We start from the raw sequence: 18,948 nt of genomic DNA, 5'->3' as shown, positions 1-18,948 counted from the left end.
GAGATGTGGAGGGCCACACACAAAATCTTTCAGAAGATATTTTAACAAATTATAGATAAAAACCCATATGGCTAAAAATAAAACGTCTACTATATTTTAATTTTATTCAACAATATTTTTATCCTGATTTATGCTTTTTGAGCAGTGCATATAGAGATGATTGCATGATAGCTCAAAATAAAGGCTTACCTTTGTATATGGGCTGTGGAGGTGGCGAGTGTGTGGGGTACCCACATGCTAGATCTGGAAAGCCAGCCAGCCAGGGATGGAGGGAGGGATGGTGAGACAGGGGACACATGCAGCAGAGCTTTCCCAGGCGGTGCAGTGCAGATGCAGTCCATCTCCCCCCCACATCCAGCCCACAGTACTCTGCACGGGGCAAGCTTTGCCCTCTCCCACTGAGGGCACTGTGCCAGCATACACAGCTTCCTGGTAGGGCTGTTCCTGCTGCAGCTGCCCAGCTTCTCTTCCTCCGTTTTGCCCCTGCTGCACCGCTTCAGGCAGCAGGTAATGCAGGGAACTGGTGATGGCCATGGCAGTTGTGCTGGTGGCCCCAGTCACCCCAGCTGCATGCAGCCAGCTCCTGCCCCAGTGCACAGGGCTCCAACTCGCAGCCACCTTCTACCCACTCTGCCTGCCCTGCACAATGAGCAGCCACCTGCAGGTGACTGAGTGAAAGCAGCCCCACCAGGAAGCTGTGCACACTGGTCAGGGCTATCGGGCTATCAGCAGGTATCAGGCAGAGGCAGGTGCAGGCTGGAACACAGCACAGGATGCCCTGGGTGGGAACAGGCAGAACTCAGCCCCATGCGGTATGCCACAGGGCATGGGTCAGACGCAATCAACTAGCAGACCAGATCTGGCCCACAGGCTATATTTTGACCACTCCTGACTTATGTTCTGTATTCTAGAATCCCATTTTCCTCTACCTCTAAAGACAGATGAATAGAAAATGTTCCTTAAAAGAAAGAGCTGACATCTAGTGTTGGGACGGTGACATTTCATCTATACCAAGTGAGGATTATGAAATCATTTGAAACAAGTTGGCTCTCTTCTTACTAAGAGAGAATGATAATCATATGGCAATTTCCATCCCAAATGAGATGCACTCCTATGTTGCTAGGCTGACAAACACAACAATTTCTGTTAGAAGGCAACACTCTTGCAACACAAAGTAGTTAGGCTGGAGAAGAGTGGAGAAAAAAAATACAACTATAGCAAGTTTTTTTAATATTGATTTTTTTTTTTAAATGCAAGGGCTGTAATACGAGATGGTGAAAAGGAATGAGTCCAAAGTCAAGGCAGTTGGAATGTTTCAGTTATATTTTACTCTCCATAGGTAGTTCATATGAATGTTCATATTACAAAATTAGCTGCCATGGCCCAAAAGTTTATGGGACTTCAGGAAAGCTTTCCATTTATTGAAAAGAGCACAAATTAATGGTATTTTCTTTAAAAGAACTTTGTGAAATACTATATTAAATCTCATTCTTCAAAGCTAAGTAATGCTAAAATAGTTAAATTCCACATAAATCTTATGTTAATTTTTGGCTTAAATTATTTTTCACCAATTATTATAAAATTAATATATTTGCATGTATCATATTACAGATTTCTGCATTCAGATTAGTGTGAAGAAGCGTCTCATGCTGCAACAAAAAGTCTTTTAGCACATGCTGTTTCAACAGCAAGTCTTTGTTATTGCCTTCAGAACAAGTTTTGCACATAAAGCATTAAACAAGAAATGCAAAAGACAAAGATTATCCCCTCACAAAACTAGAAAGTGTCCCTTACAAGCAACAATAAAATGCCTTCTAGATAGGAAGCATTTATAAAATGCAAAAGCTTCGACAGACAGCTAAGTGCTTGCACAGGTGTGTCTATTCCCCCCAACAAATCTGAAAATACAGAAGTAAACAGGCTTTTCAACAGATGAAAAAGATGCTTATCTTCTATAGAGTTTTTCCTTGCTTGGTAGAAGGGGAAATTGCACAGATATTTCACTGAGAATCTAGCTTCTGGGTGAACATTAAATAGGCAGCAGCTGCTCAGACCAGGAGGAAAATACTTAAGAAGTGACTTTGTAAAGTTTAAAATATTTATGAAAATCTAAATGAAGCTGTCAGCTCACCATGCACTCACTTCATAAGAAACACGCTTACAAGTACAGAATTCACATTGTATTAAGCTTGCAGCATTCAGAACTACAAGAAAGAAACAGTGCTCCTGTATGCCACTCCCTGATACATAACGGATGTACAGCTTTTGTCTATGCCAATCAAGCCTACAGATTATGAAATACTGTTTCAGTGCCTTTTGTTTGTCAAAAAATGATTTTTCTAAAACTATGCTTGGTTTATATCCCTGAAATATTCATACCATATATAGGCTCTAAGTTTTGCACCTTTTTAAGTAAGCTTGATGCAGGCAAGCATATAAATACACACTAAACAATGTTTACTGTGCAATTTACTAGTCATATGGGGATCTATGTTTTCCTCACCCTAAACTTAAAAGAAAACTGCCCCCCACCCCTAAATAGAAACAAAGTCTAATAATCAAAGCGCTGATATGTTACGCTGGCACAAATGACTAGTTTTACAAACTTTGCTTTTTTGTTTTGTTTTGTTTTTTTAACGAAACCCAGAACAATCGCAAAAAGTTCAAGGGATATTGCAAGTTGTTTTTTTTTTTTTGAATAGATAGAAGTGGCAAACCAATTCAACCATCTGACAGAAAACTGCAGACAGAAAACCTTCTATATACATCTGTATGTGGCTGTGATACCCAGATTTTTAATTAATGCTGATGCAAGATTTTTCTCTTTTAATGGCTAGTAGCTTTTGAAGATTATGAAGTTATCTAGTTCCTTGTATGCTGTGAATTAAAGTTCCCCAGACTGGATTCACATGGCTTTCACTTTGATTTGCTTCATCTTCATCTGTTTCTTCTCAAGCTTCTTCTGCTCACGCCGCAAGGCAGCTTCCTATATAGGAAAGGATACACAGGCTTGAATAAACATCCATATCCCCACTAAAGGAGCAAGCTGAGCTTCTGAAAAGGTCAAGATAGCTGGGCAAACTCGGATGTTGTTCTCAGGGTGCAATCTCTTCTGTACAACAAACAAGGCTAATAGGAGGATACAAACCCACTCTGGGAGACAAGTTAATAAATAATTAGCAAATGAATAACAAAAATCTGTCTCCATGCCCAAATTATATCTTTAGGCTAACCAGAGATCACATGCAGATTCTGGGAACCTAACAAGCAAGCCTGATAACAAATGGAAGAAAATTGGTGTCAGTGTCTTTAACAGTTCAAAAAAATCCATTTTACCTCCAGGCGACGCTGCTTTTCTGGATCCTCCTCGTTCATGATTCGCTCCTTTTCGGCCCGTTTCTTCTCCTCTCGGCGGGACTGGGCAGCCTCCTGCCTTTGCACATGAGTCAATTTAAGGAAATTCTCTTCTACTCGGGCCCTGTTCTTATCAGCTTTCTGTTTACCCTTTTCACCAGAAGACAAACAAAACAATACTTAGAAATGTTTGGTACTTCAGATAATTTTCCAGCAAGGAAGGAGGGTCTGAAATAGCTACAAAGCCTCAAAATTCCTCAATTTAAATGACAGTTTTACTTTGAAAACTTCTCAAAATGACACCTTGAGATTTTTACATATCATCTTCAGATAAAACCTTCTTAGTGCACAGGTAAGGAGATTTTTCACTCTTATGTCAGCTTCATTAACTTAGATCAGAATCCAAATCAAACCATGTTCTTCCTTTATCATAATCAGCAACAAAAGTTCTACAAGTGAAGTTAGGCCCACAACAAAATATACAGAACCACTGCACAAGTATATGGCGGAAACATCCATCTCCATTTTATACAAGAAGGAGGAGTACCCTGGTTCTATCTTCTGCCATTTGAAAGACAGAAGATTCAAGAATAGGATTAGATTCTGCAGAGATTTACGCATGTTTATTTGCATGCACTAGGAATAGTTTTGCTAAATTTCATGATTTTGTTTTAAAATGCATTAAAATCAAGCACAGAAGTGTTTGGGGATTGGGATTATTCCATTTAAAGGGTAGCATTTCAGGAAAGAGTTCTCTCTCTCGCTCTCTCTCAAGTATATGAGCAAAATGGATTCAATTTACCTTTAGTTAGCGTTTACAGAATAACAATAAAACATTAACACTAAAGAATTTGGTGATAGACATGAAAGACATTTTTCAGTTCGAAGACAGAAACTTTACATTTGATGTCATCCTGCCACTGAAATATTGCCATCAATCAAGTAGTGAGAAACATGTCAAATTGCTTAACCGCACACAGCAGCATTTTAGGATAGAAAGTATAAAAGCTCCTTTTTATTAGATTGGTCCGGGGTTTTCCAACTCATTTTGTGTCGTGCGCTGGATCCAGCCAAGGGCAGAAGATAGTTTCAGCCCAGTACATGCAACAGTTCCAGCTCTGACCCATACCACAGCAGCTGCTCTAGCTCTGGGCCTTGACACAGCTCCAGCATGAGGCAACAGCTGAGAAGATAGGACTGTGGCAGCGGCAACAGGTGAAACTGCTGAATGACAACCCAAGCAGTATTAACCCTTGCTAGCCCTCCTATATCTGATCACCACGTCCACCAGGCCCAAGGGCCCTGGATTTTGAAGCAGGCTACTCCCCACACTTTCCAGTGGCCCACTGGTAGCCCTGCAGGTTGAATAGAGTAGTACTGCATGCTGGATCTGGCCTGTGAGCTGTATGTTTGACACTCCTGCTCTAAAAAGGAAATTAAGAATACCAAATATGACTCCTCAGTATCAAATATGACCCCATATTAAAATAAAGCATAATATAACTGTAATAGTTCCATTTCTAATGTAAGGCTCCTAACCTTACAAAATTTACCATGGCATCTTTTATTTTAATCAGTTTTATACCTTATGTGAAAGTAACAGACAGCAGCAGATAACTTACTTCTCTGTTTAGACGGAACTTTTTTGCTTTGTCGATAGAGTAAATAACCATATTCATCAGAGGCAGCAAAGCCTCCATATCCTTTGGGGAAGTGTTGCCTGAACCAGGCACTGAAAAGCAAAAACATTTTCTCCAGATTAATTCAAAAGTGTTGGCAAGGCTTCTGCTACTTAATTAGCATGTTCTTTACACATTTGCATCAGCAGGCTGAGCAACCTGCAAGAAAGATGCACTAATTCTCCTCTGAAAAGGAAGTAACTAACAGAACAAGATGTTTATTTTAAAGTAGAGATTAAATTCAGATTCTTCAGATGATTACAGGCAGTATTTCTCTCTTATGTTCCATCAATACTGAATACTGGTTGGGTGCACATTTTCAAATGGGTATCAAATTCCTGCTTTGATGAGTGCAGAATAGAAATTAAAGGCCAAGTTTTGCCCAGCGCTCCAAGCGAAGTCAACTGTAGTTGTGCATAGACACCAAAAGGAAGAATTTAGTCTTTGTTGAATACAAACTAAAATCCCATGTAGTTTGTGTTGCTTAATTTAAAAGGGGTTAATCACACAGATGTGCATATACTTAGTACAGGCTGCAGAACATGGTACCACCTGCTTGTCTTTGCTGCAACAGTGCTCCTCAGTGCTGCCTGCAGATGACCACTGTGAGACTGATCCATTCAAGCTTTGACCTGTGTTTTTTGGTAATTTCAGGATTAAGTGCTACTTCTGCTGGTGCCTGATCTGGATATCTGCTTACAAGGAGGGGACAGAAAACTAAGAACTGATTCCAGACAGGTCACAAAACTGCCATTGACTGTAACAACTATTGGTCGGGATCTACTTAAATTCATGAATTTGCAGAAACGACAAAATCTGCAATTGTCCATGAAACCAACAAAAATAAAATGCTGGCTCCCCAGTGGTCATTGCTGCCTGTCAGTCTTCCTGGGGAGGGAAGGTGCTGGCTTGTGGGGAGGAAAGAAGGGCATCCAGCAGCCAAGATGGCGGCTACCTCCTTCCCTGGTCTTGGGGCCTCTCCGCCAATCAGAAGCGAGAGGTGGGGCTGCCAGGAAATGCTCATGAAATCAGCTCTTCATGCCGCAGCCAAGCTATGAAAATTCCTTTGTCTGGCTGTAAATTAAGCAGGTCCCTAGTCATTGGGCCTAGATAAGAAGAAGCAAGACACCATATAGCCCATGGTCCGGTCCTCATGTAGAATACCGCACTTAGTTTACTTTTTACGCTATTTTGCTACAATGAATTTTAAATTCCCAGCCATCCTGTTTGTCTCAAAGGTAGCATAGCTTGGTCATTATCAGATTTGCACAGATAAGGTATCAGAAAAATCTCTTACCATTGAATGTAAACAACAGTGTCTTTTTAGTGTCGGGCAGTTTTAAAGGCTGACCCTCCCTGGTTAAAAGAAGGGAAAGAAAGGAATGCCCAGAATAAGTAAACAGGATACAAACGTAAGAAACAGACAACATGCCTGACTACTCCAAAACCAACTGATATTTGCAAACTAGTAACATAAAAGTGATTTCCCCCCCACCTCCATCTTCTAATTTACTAGGGTTACCATATGTCCAAGTTTTCCCAGACATGTTCTCTTTTTGGGTCCTTCCATCTGCATCTGGGCATTTTTTTTTTAAATAGGAAAAAATATCTGGGATTTTGCTGTACTTATCATCAACGTTTTTCCTGGCACTTCCTGGTTTGCCTGACCAAGGAGCTGCTTGGGACTGGGGGAGGAGGGGAAAGAGAGGAGGGACAACTGAAGGCAGGGAGCATCACGTGCACCTAAACACTCACACACATACATGCAGCTGCACATAAATGCAGCTGCACACAGGTAAGTCTATGGAGAGCAGGGGTTAGAGGGCCAGGACCCGGGGGGGGGGGAGAAAGAGAGAGAGAGAGAGAAAGACAGAGAGAGAGTGTGAGTGTGTGAGTGAGTGAGTGAGTGTATGTGCACGCGGGGGGAAGGCAGGCAGGAAAATGGGTGCCTGCCAGCACTTGGGGAAGACGTCCGGGAGCCAGGGCTGCAGCAGGGTGGGGGAGGCACCTGCCCCTCCAGAGGGGAAAGAGGGCAGGGCAGCACTTAGGAGGCAGCAGGGAGCTGCATGGCCAGGCTGGCAGCACCAGGGCTAGTGCTCTTCCTCACAGGGGCCTAGCAGGTCACAAGTGAGAGGCACTGGCAGGGCTGGGGCAGCGGCAGCTCAGGTGTGAGGGGCACCAGGGGGTGTTGGGGTACTGTTGGTTGGAGTGCATGGGGCTCTGGCAGTGCCAGGGAGCTGCAGGTTGAGACTGAGGGGCAGCATCAGGGACAGGGACACTGCAGGTTGAGAGTGAGAGGCACCAGCATAGTCCAGGGACTGGGGTACTGTGGATTGGAAGCAAGGGGGGAGGACCAGGGGTCTGCAGGTCAGGAGTGAGGAGCAAAAGCAGGATTGGGAGGGGCTGTGGATTGGGAGTGAGAGGTGATGGCAAGGACAGGGCACTGGCATGTGGCTCCTTTAGTCACATACCAACCCCCCACACAGGTGTCCTCTTTTATTAAACTGGAGATATAGTAACCCTAAATTTACACCAACTTGCCACACAGCTCCTCTGAGGCTCAGTGTGTTAAGTAAAGCATCAAGAATGGCAAAAATGCACACGCAGAACAACCCAGTTGCTGACTAGAGGAGAAATTACATCCCCTCCAGCAACAGTGCAGCTTTTTCCTCCTCTTCTCTGTACGAGTAAGAGGACTCATGTGTGTTAACGAAGAAATTCAGTTTTACAATTTTATTTGCCATGTTCCACGGGTCAAACCACGATCTAACATGGAACAATGGAAGTGCCAAAAAATTAAAAGCAAACAATTTATATGAAATTCAAGATTTGTTTACCAATTTAGTCGCAGAATCTGATTTTTACTCAGGTTACTCCTTTAGAACCTTCTCCTCTGAGGAAGCCCCAGTGCCACCCTCCATAAAAATGTTATTCTCTGCGTATTTCCCATGACCCTTTGTTTTCTGTGAACAATAGGAATTTTGTTGCATCAGGCTAACTTTGAATGGTCAGCCCGAGAGCAAAATTTGTTAATTAAACATGAATCCTCAGGTGTAACAGAAAACAAGTCCATAAATTCTGCAGGATACTTGGGAGCCTACTGATGTCAATATTATGCACATTTGTAGTTTTATACTTGGATCAGATAAGTATTTTTCCTCATCTTTGAGTATTAAATAGATCTCATAAGCTAGGGATGCCAAACCATCTGCCCCCATGGACCAGATAAGGTTCACTGGATCAGTTTGCAGGCCGGATCTGGACTTACCCCCCTGTGCCACATGCACTGACCGTGACACTACGTCCAGCCCACATGCCACCACACACAGCACATGCTGGACCTGCTCCTCAGCTTGTACTATACACAGCATGTGGGCTGGACACAGTAAAACATGCAGCACAGGAGGCAGTAGCACAGCCATCCACTATGGTGTGCTGCCCAGCTGCAAAGCCACAGCCTCCCCTTGCCCCTGCGGACAGGGGCTGAACTGGGACTGTGGACCTCTACTATGCCCAGATCCTGCCATGGGGAGGGAGGTGCCACTCCCTCCCCCCTCCCTCAGAGGTCAGTTGGAGCTTTCCCATGGGCGGGAGGGGGAAGACTGCAGTATAGGGTGCCAACATGAAACACTGCGTGCACCAGCATGCTGGCTCATGCTGCGTGCGCTATCCTGCCAGGTCCAGGACAGTGTACACAGTGTGCAGTGCCCCACCATATTAGCTCAGATCAGGCCTCAGGCCACCTGTTTTCAGAGCCAGCAGGCAGTGTCAGTCCAGTGGAGTGCTGTATGCAGCCCACACCAGACCCCCGTGTTACATGCAGTGCTGGGTCCAGCCTGTGTGCTGCATGTAGCACAAGCCATAAAAGTGCCTACACGCTGCACACAGCAGGCAATCAGGGCCAGCGTGCCCCCACAGGTTGGTTCATATGGTTCCACAGACCATTTGTTTGACACCCCTGCCATAAGCGATTCCCAGTACATTGGGCTTATTAAATGATGTAGCATTCACTTCAGATAAAGGAATATACTGCCTCTTGGCACTTCTGATGATCATTAAGAAAAATAGGCTTGAAATAATGGGAAAAAATCATGAGAGTCTGTGAATTTTCAAAACAAGAAAGTGAGGACCACAGGGGACAAAAATGGCCACAATACAAATCAAGCACAGAATAATTAAAAGAACATGGTTAAGAAATTGGGGAAATGATGATAGGTTTTATGAAAGCTGCTGATCTTGATGAACTAAATGATGCAATTCACGCACACAGAGCACATGCTTAGTCATGGTTTTTCAGCTATTAATATAGTTTGTCACTTGCATTTTCAGGCTCTCCATTCCTTCTTTACTGAGCTATCTGCACAAGGAGTGAGATCCAGCAATCTCGCACATTATAACCAATTGCTAAACTGAGAATTGGAGCAACCAAAGTTCCAATGCAGTCAATGTACAGAAGTGAATAGGAGGGAAGCAGGCAACCTAATCTTTATAAACAAGCCAGCCTTTGAAAATTTTAGAAGCTTGTGATCTAACACAGTTTATTCAACTGTTTTGCTATTGCTGCTGATTTTCATACAGCCTGCTAAAACGTGTTAAAAAAAGATATTACTCAATATGGTTGCCCAATACTCTTTTATAATAGCTAAGAGAAACATTAATTTCATACATACTCTTGCATAAGTTTTGGACCGGAGAACTGGTCCGAGAAATGGACGGACTCAATCTTGTCAGCGTAGTGTGAGAGGAAATGTATCATCTAAAAGAGAAACTGGGGTTAGTTTTTCCTGTGACCAACTCCTAAACAACCAACCTGCTCACGTAGGTCTGCTTTGGAGTCTTGGAAAATAATTATATGCCTGAGGTACCTTTGTGACTAAAATTTAAACTGGCAACATGTTTAGTGACTCTTGGTAGAAAAAGAGCTCAATGCAGATAAGCTGCAGCCCCACTGCTGAAGGAACATCAGCAACTCAGGGTGGGAGAAAAGACCGAGTCCAAGTACAGCTTGATATTTCACCCAGTAGTCAGAATCATTATAAGGGAGTATACTGTGGGCCTGTAATATTCCACCGCCTGGCCATTCTAATATTATCCTACCAGCTTAAGCCTTTCAAATGCCAGTCTGAAGTCCCAAGCTCACATATCTGCGTAATAAATTGCTAAGTTACTAAAACAAAGAAAATGACAATTTTATCCAAATTCATGGCACAGAAAATGCTTCAGGGTCTTTGTTTCTCTAGATACCCTGAAGGAGAAAACAAATGGAGCATTCAGCTCCCCTGCTGTAATTTCAACGAGGGATTTCATTATGAGTTCCAGCCTTCAAACAGCCAAGTCCATCAAGAGTGCATCACTATTTCCTTCAAAGTTACCTTTGTGTCCATCATTCCCTCGGTGACTTCTCCCATCTCTGACAGGATAGCCAGCGACTCAGGAAGCCCATACTTTGCCCCAGACTTGGGTTTGTCACTGCAAAATTCACTCTACAGCAAGAGGGGGAAAAAAGAAGGCTACATGTGTCTTATCAGATCTGAACAGAGCGTAATATAATAGGGTTTCTGAATAGCACGAGGATGCAGGTAAGTTCGTTTCTTTAATTCTATTTGGCTAGGGACCTATTTACATTACAAAGTGGGCCACACCATGAGGTTCTGGACATTAACACATACAGGATGTGTCTACATGAGACATTTACTGTAAAGTTGCCTAATTAGCTCTGCACTAAATGTCTCGGCTTCTACATGTGTAGCCCTATTAGGTTGCAGGAAACGAATACACTCCATAGCAGGTTAGCAACACACATGTAGACCCTGACCTGGCTGGCTGGGGCACTAGTTGCTTCAGTGCAGGGACTGCCTGCTAGTTAGCCCTGTACTGAAGTACCCTCATGCCCTAGGCAGCCCCTCTGTAGAACACTGAGCCTGGTTGGAGCAGCACCAGGCTGACAGGCTGACCCCCAGGACCCCCAGCCAGCTGGGGCTGCTTCAACTTGGCTTGACATCCTATGATACCAGGGCACATGTGTAAACATAGTGCCTTGGAGCAGGAAGCTCCAGCACCATATGCACTAGAGTTTACTACATCACATTAATATGCCTGTGTAGACATGTCCACATTCTGGGATTTTTTTTTAAGTACTGACTGGAGAGAAAAAGAAGTCTCTAGGAGTCAGGCTAACACAGATAATTAAGGCTGATGCATCCCACTGAAGCTGGATTTTGCAATATAGCAAAATCTGTGCTACTATGGCTACTGCCAGGCACTTCTCCAGAAGGAAAAAGAGAAAAAGAGATAGAGATGGTAGTCAATGAGAAGACTAACCTGGAACTACCTAGATGACAGTTATCTCATGTTCTAGGAAATGCAGAGCCAGGGCTGTACCTCCCTTGGACCTGCACAACAGGTATACTCCCCTCCCCACGCATGAAAAGACTCCAGTGGTGACACCAGAGGAAAAGGTAAGCAGCATGCTGCCACCCCCAAGAGAAGGCACAAAGTGGTGGGCGTGCAGGACTCCCTCCTATGAGGCACCAAGGGTCCCATCTGCCGTCTGGACCACCTAGCCCATGAGGTCTGCTGCCTCCCTAGGGCCTGCATCTGAGATGTTGTGGAGAGGATCCCCAGGCTCATCCACCCCAACTACTACCCCACGCTCCTCATCCATGTGAGAACAAATGACATAGCCAGGAGTAATCCAGACTGTGTCATGAGTGACTACAGGGCTCTGGGGGCTGGGCTCAAGGGGTTGGGGGCCCAGGTAGTCATTTCCTGCGCGTTCCCAGTTGCAGGCCATGGTCCTAGGAAGGAAGGATGCATCGAGGAAGTGAACCAACAACTCTGATAGTGGTGCCACCATGAGGACTTTGGCTTCTTTGACCACAGCATGACAGGACTCCTGGGAAGGGACAGTATCCACCTCATGCAGAGAGGTAAGTCCCTGTTCTCAGCCAGGACAGCCGATCTTCTAGATAGGGCTTTAAACTAAGATTGCTGGGGAACAGGGAAAACACTTATGGGAGCTTGCCTGGGGACCAGCACACAAGAAAGCTCTGTATATACAGACACTAGGAGAGCCGCTCTTGCAGGAGCTGAGGAAATAGTGCTCCTTCAGCGTGACAGGAAGCCGAGGGTCTCAATAGGAGGACTCAGGTGCCTGTACACTAATGCCAGGAGCATGGGGAAGAAGCAGGAGCAGCAAGCCCTTCTGCTCTCCAGTGGTCATTAAGACCTAGCAGGGATTATGGAGACCTTGTGGGGCTGCTCACACAATTGGACCACAGCTATAGGGGGCTATGCCCTGCACAGAAGGGACTGGGTAGGGAAGAAAGGTGGAGGTGTAGCTCTCCATGTGAAGGAGCAGTACACCTCCTTGTAGACTGACATCAGCTCCAAAGAACGGCTTGAAACCCTCTGGGTCAAGCTACAGGGGGCAGGAGGAGGGAGGGGGTGTGGCCACTGAGAGACCTAACTGTAGGTGTATACTACAGACTACCAAACCAGGGGGAGGAACTAGCTACAGTTCGCCTGAGAACTGACAGAGGCCGCGTGTGCATGGGACGTGGTCGTCACAGGTGACTTCAGTTATCCAGACATCTCTCTGGAGGAACACTCAGCCAGTTGTATTCCTTCCTTCCTGACCTACATTGATGAACTCTTTCTGGCTCAGGAGATGCACAGGTCAACCAGAGGTAATGCTCTCCTACACTTGGTCTTGGCCAAAGACGACGATCTGGTGAGTGACTTGAATATAGAGGGTAGCCTGGGAGATAGCAACCATGAAATCATCACGTTCACCGTCTGTCGCAAGGCAGACAAATCAAATAGCAGGGCTGAAGTTTTGGACTTCAAAAATGCCAATTTCAACAAGCTCAGGTCACTAGTAGGGGTAGCGCTGCAGGACCAGGGACCAAGGGCAAAAGGAGTGCATGAAGAGTGGTCGTTCCTTAAGAACACAGTCCTTGAAGCACAAAAGTTCATTCCCATGTGGAGGAAAGGTACTAGAAGGGCTGGGAAGCCCTCTTGGCTAAACAGGGAAATCACCGTCTCTTAAGAAAGAAGAAAGAGGACAAACAATGGAAGCTTGGGACAGGCCCCAAGGAGGACTATACAACAACAGCATGCACTTGTAGGGAACAAATTAGAAAGGCTAATGCAGCAACTGAATTTAAATTAGCAATGGGAATCAAAGACAACAAGACAACCTTCTTTAGGTACATAGGAAACAGAAGGAAAATAGATGGGAATGCAGGGCCACTGCTCAGCAACTCGGGACAGCTGGTTACCAGCACTCAGGAGAAAACTGAACTCCTGAATGACTACTTTGCTTCAGTATTTCACCGAGGCAAGGGGAAAAACATTCCAGATAGGGTACAGAATGAGCAGGACAGGAATGACTGCCTTCATTCCTACTATTGCTATAGAATTGGTATGTAATCAATTAAATAAATTAGACATATACAAGTCAGCAGGACTGGATGAACTCCATCTAAGTGCTGAAGGAGCTGGCTGAAGTCATTGCAGAGCTCTTGGCAAAATTCTTCCAAAACTTGTGATGCTCCAGAGTGGTCCCCGAGGACTGAAAGAAGGTCAGTGTTGTGCCCATCTTCAAACGGGGGAAGAGGGAGGACCCAGGTAACTGTAGGCCTATTAGCCTATCTTCTATCCCAGGGAAAATCCTGGAAAAATTCATTACAGAGTCTATGCACGATAGGCTTGCAGAGGGTAGGATTCTGAATGACAGCCAGCATGGCTTCGTCACTGGCAGGTCTTGACTTACCAACCTCATCTCATTTTACAACCAGGTAACTTGCCACCTGCATAAGCGTCTGGAGAAGAGGTTGACATTGTTTACCGTGACTTTCAAAAAGCCTTTGATTCCCATGATGTTCTTGCAAGAAAATTGGAGGACTGTGGGTTCAACTGAGAGACAGTTACGTGGATATGAAGCTGTCTGCGGGGTAGGACCTGGAGAGTCCTAATGAACGGATCTGCATTATCCTGGCCAGCAGTGCCCCACAGGAGTCAGTGCTTGGTCTAGTACTTTACAACATCTTTATCAATGATCTGGATGTGGGAGTAAAGAGCTCACTGGCCAAGTTCGCAGACAACACCAAGTTATGGGGAAGTGTGGTCACGCTTGAAGACAGGCTGCAGATACAGGTGGACCTAGACAGGTTAGCAAGTTGGGCGACTCTGAACCAGATGAAGTTCAACACTGAGAAATCTAAAGTGCTCCACCTAGGGACAAACAAACCCCTACACTCATACAGGATTGGCAATGCCAAACTGACCAACACCACAAACAAAAGGGACCTGGGGGTAATAACAGACCACAGTATGAATATGAGCCGTCAGTGCGATGCTGTAGCCAGCAGGGCAAATAACACTCTGGCATGCATCAATTGATGCATCTCCAGCAAAACAAGGGAAGTGATTTTTATGCTCTACTCAGTATTGGTGAGACCCCAGCTGGAGTACTGGTGTCCAGTTCTGGGTGCTGCACTTTAACAAGGATGTGGTAAAGCTTGAGAGTCCAGAGAAGGGCTGCCCGTATGATCAGAGACTTGCACAGCAAGCCATGAGGAAAGACTGAGGGACCTGGGACTCTTCAGCCTGGAAAGGAGAAAAGACTGAGAGGGGACTTGGTAGCAGTTTACCACTACATCAAGGAAGTACATCAAGGGCTTGGTGAAAAACTGTTGACCCTTGGGGAAAACCAGGAGTGATGGCTACAAACTCCTGGAAGACCATTTCAGACTCAACACTAGGAAAAACTTCTTCAGTTAGAGTGTCCAGACTGTGGAATAAGCTCCCTCCAGAGGTGATGCAATCCCCTACCCTGGAAAGCTTCAAGAGGAGACTGAATGGTCACCTTGGTGGGGTCACCTGACACCAGCTGTCTTTCCTGCCTGGTGCAAGCAGCTGGACCCAGTGATCTTTCAAGGTCCCTTCCAGCCCTACAATCTATGAATTAAGTGCATCAGCAAGACTAACCATAATCTTTCTGATTTCACTGCTGCTGTTGCTATTTGAGAATGATGTTATGAGCAACAACAAAAGCACTGAAACAGTTGATATAACTGATGAGCCAGCATTTTATTTTGTACATCCTGACAGACTATTGATCATCCTCAAGACATGAAAGTAAAAATATTTCAAGTTTAAATTATGCAGAAAAGAATGGCTTAGACCTACTAGTAGCAAAATCACCTTGACAATAAGTAAACACACTTTCAAATCCCAGTGACGTCATTAGTGCTGAATTAAAGAGGCTGAACAAAAGTTTGGCATCTACTGCCAGAATAATGTTAACTTCCTCCTGAAGTGATCTCCCACTAAAAATAACAAGTTTTCTTTGGTTGACTTTATTGTTAAAAGGGAAGTCACTCGTTATCAGTAGTCTGAGAATGTGGATGTGAACACTTGTTCACTGTGATGTAGATTAAGAAAGCCTATGCTTAAATTAATTCTTCTGGGCCAGTTAGTAGGTTGCATACCTCTTTTTCAATGTGTTATGCTGCTGTGTATCCCATGTTAGGGATCACTCTCTCACACAGGTATGTAGAGGGGCTAAGTGAGGTAGTGGGAGGGGAGGAAGCTCTTCTCGACTAGCTGTTCACAAACAAGGAGCAATCAACTGAGAATGTGAGGGTGGAGGGTAACTTGGCTGAGAGTAACTATGAAGTGAGAGAGTTCAAGATCCTAAGGGGATGAAGGAAGAAGAGCAGCAGAATAAAAATATATTGGACTCAAAAAATGCAGAGTTTAACAAACTCACATAAATGGCATGCCAGGTCCCCTAGGAAGCAAAATCCAAGGGGGAAAGGAGTCCAGGAGTGTTGACTGTACTTTAAGGAGGCTGTACTAAGGGTGCAGGAACAAGCTATCCTGATGCAAAGAAGAATAGGAAGCATAACTGAAGGACAGCCTGACTAGACTGCTCTCTCTTCAATGAGTCGAAACCCAAGAAAGAATCCTATAAAAAGTGGAAATTCAGTCACAGTACTACAGAAGAGTATAAGAGACTATCCAACAGCATGTATAGAAAATTAGAAAGCCTAAGACATAATTTGAGATGTAACCGGCAAGAGACATAAAAAGGGATTTCTACAAGCATGTTGAAAGAGGAAGACCAAAGAAACCATAGATCCCTTACGAAATACAGAAGACAACCTTATTATAGATAAGGCAGAGAAGACCAAAGTATTTATTGACTTCATAGTTCACAAATAGGGTCAGCTACCAGATAATGAATGCAGTTGGCACCAAACGTAGGGAAGGAGACAAGCATTCTAGAGAAATAGACGAAAAGGTCAGGGAATATTTAGAGATGCAAGATATTTTTAATTTACAAACCTGGATGGGATGCACCTTAGGATACTGAAGGAATTGGCTGAGGTGATTTTGGAGACACTAACTATCGTCTTTGAAGACTCGTGGGTCAAGTGAGGTATTGAATGACTGGAAAGAGGGCAAATATAGGGCCCATCTTTTATAAAAAGGAGGATCTGGGGAATTCCAAACCAGTTGGTTTGACCTCAATACTTGGAAAGATTATGGAGCAGGTCCTCAAAGAGCCTATTGTGTAGTATCTAAAAGAACAAGGTGATATGGCACTGCCAGCATGAAGTCATCAAGAGCAAGTCATGCCTGACCAACCTGATTTCCTTCTGTGATAAAGGTGCCAGCCCGTGTGGATGGAAGGAGAGCAGTAGATCTGATAGACCTTGACTTCCGTAAGGCATTTCATACTGGTCAACTACATTCTCATTGAACTAAGGGAATACAGATTAGACATAAGTACTGTAAGGTGGCTATAACACTATTTGCATCATCATGTTCAACAAGTAGTCATCAATGGCTTAAATGTTTAGTTGGAAGAATGCATCAAGTGCCCCACCCCCAAGAGGGGATCTGTCCTGGGCCCAGTACTATTTAACATCTTCATTAATGATGATTTGGATGATGAGACTGAGCACACACTTAAATTTCCAGATGACAAGTTGGATGGAGTTGCAGACACACTGTAGCATAGGTTTTGGATACAGAATAACGTGGATAGACTGGAAAAAATGGTCTTCAATCAAATCACATGAGATTCAGTAGGGACAAGTACCAAGTTATGCACTTGGGAAGGGATAACTGCATACATAAATACAGACTGGAAAATGACTGGCTAGGTTGTAGTACTGCAGGGAAGGACCTGGGGTTATGGTGGAGTATAAACTGAATAAGCCAACAGTGTGCTCTTCTTGCAAAAAAAGAGCCAATGGCATACCAGACTTTATTAGCAAGTGTCACTTGAAAATCAAGGGATATAATTCTCCTGCTATATTCAGCACTAGTAAAGCCTCAACTGGAGTACTGTGTCCTGTTTTGGACCCCACACTTCAAGAAATATGTGGGCCGATTGGAAAGAGGACAGTGGAGAAAAATAAAAATTATCAGAAGCTTGGGAAACATGATTTACATGGAAAGCCAGAAAGAGCTAGAGATAGGTTTATTTAGCCTAGAGAAGGAGGGATTTGATAACGTCTCCAAATACCCAATGGGCGCTTTTTCTGTGGCAGCAAGCGGAGGCTGAGGGGGGATTTGGTGGCTGCCTACAAACTCATTAGGGGAGATCAGCAGCAAATAGGAAGGGCTCTATTCCCCCCAGCAGCACCTGGGGTGACAAGGAACAATGGCCAGAAGCTGCTGGAGAATAAGTTCAGGTTAGAGATTAGGAGACACTATTTCACTGTTAGGGTGGCTAGGATCTGGAACCAACTTCCTACGGAAGTGGTCCTCGCTCCTACCTTGGGTAAAATCAAAAAGAGGTTGGATGAACACCTGTCTTGGGTTGTGTGATCCCAGTGTGTGCTCCGGCCAGCGGTGGTGGGTTAGACTAGATGATCTGTTCAGGTCCCTTCTGACCCCAAACTACTATGAAACTATGAAGTAGGGGACAGGACTAGAAGCAAAGGCCTCAAACTACAGCAGAAGATTAGGAAGAACTTTCTGACTATGAGGGTGGTCAGGCATTGAACAGGCTCCCTAGAGAAACTGCAGAATTTCCATCCCCAGAAATTTTCAAGAGCAGATTGGAAAGACACTTAGCTGGGAAGGTTCAGTCATGGACAATCCTGTCAAACTGGGGGCTGGATTAGATGGCTTCATGGGGTCCCTTCCAGGCCTACTTTCCTAGGAAGCTATTATTCCATGTTCTGTATCGGGGCAACGCCCAGGGGGTACATGTGCATCCCCTAACAGCGCCAGTATACACCCCCTGCCAGGTCGCACTCCCTGTTTAGTTGGCAGGCAGGAGCATCAGTGCCTCAAGCGCTGGCCAGGGAGCAGGTCCCCCCCCCAGTCGCTGACTCAGGAGGCACCAGATACCCATGTTCTGGATAATAAAAAAAACCCCCACACTACATCACTACAGACATCTCTGGTCTTTCCAACAATTTAAGACAGCGATCATAGTAACCTTTTTAAAGCTATGAGCCAGAACAACCAAGTTTGGGTTAGAGGCATGCAGGGGATGCTAGGACTCAGCTGCTGCAGTCACTTCTCCAAGCAGTACCATGGGGAAAGTAAGTGCTGCCACATCCAGAGACCCGATCAAATGACTCCATGGGCTGGATCCAACCCATGGGCCATGAATTACCAGCCCCTAATCTAAGAGATATTAAACAGATGCTCAGAGCTCCCACCCTTTTCCTTTATTTCTGTTTCTTCTTTCATAGACTGCATAGACATTAGGGCTGGAAGGGACCTCAAAAGATCATCGAGTCCAGCCCCCCACCTGAAGGGCAGGAAGTCAGCTGGGGTCATAGGATCCCAGCAAGATAAACATCCAATTTACTCTTGAAGGTGTTCAATGTAGATGCCTGAACCACCTCCGATGGCAGGCTGTTCCAGACCTTGGGGGCTT

General features: G+C 44.7%; 1 protein-coding gene across 1 annotated transcript in view; it reads right to left on the bottom strand.

Annotated features, from left to right (window-relative positions):
- Positions 1-1,301: 1,301 nt before the first annotated feature.
- CCDC47 (coiled-coil domain containing 47) overlaps positions 1,302-18,948 on the bottom strand; it is a 26,895-nt gene continuing 9,248 nt past the window's right edge. Inside the window, exons 7-12 of the mRNA XM_019548462.1 lie at positions 10,406-10,516; positions 9,704-9,789; positions 6,331-6,389; positions 4,977-5,086; positions 3,337-3,504; positions 1,302-2,986 (exon numbers count right to left, since the gene is read on the bottom strand). Of these exons, the coding sequence (XP_019404007.1) occupies positions 2,906-2,986; positions 3,337-3,504; positions 4,977-5,086; positions 6,331-6,389; positions 9,704-9,789; positions 10,406-10,516 (615 nt within the window). The 3' untranslated portion in view covers positions 1,302-2,905. The remainder of the gene's footprint in view (positions 2,987-3,336; positions 3,505-4,976; positions 5,087-6,330; positions 6,390-9,703; positions 9,790-10,405; positions 10,517-18,948) is intronic.

The sequence above is a fragment of the Crocodylus porosus genome, unplaced genomic scaffold (assembly GCF_001723895.1).
Source record: "Crocodylus porosus isolate Cpor-Errol unplaced genomic scaffold, CroPor_comp1, whole genome shotgun sequence".
In the NCBI taxonomy this organism is placed as follows: Eukaryota; Metazoa; Chordata; order Crocodylia; family Crocodylidae; genus Crocodylus; species Crocodylus porosus.
Note: the sequence above shows the minus strand (reverse complement) of the source record. Positions and strands in the feature narration are given on the sequence as shown.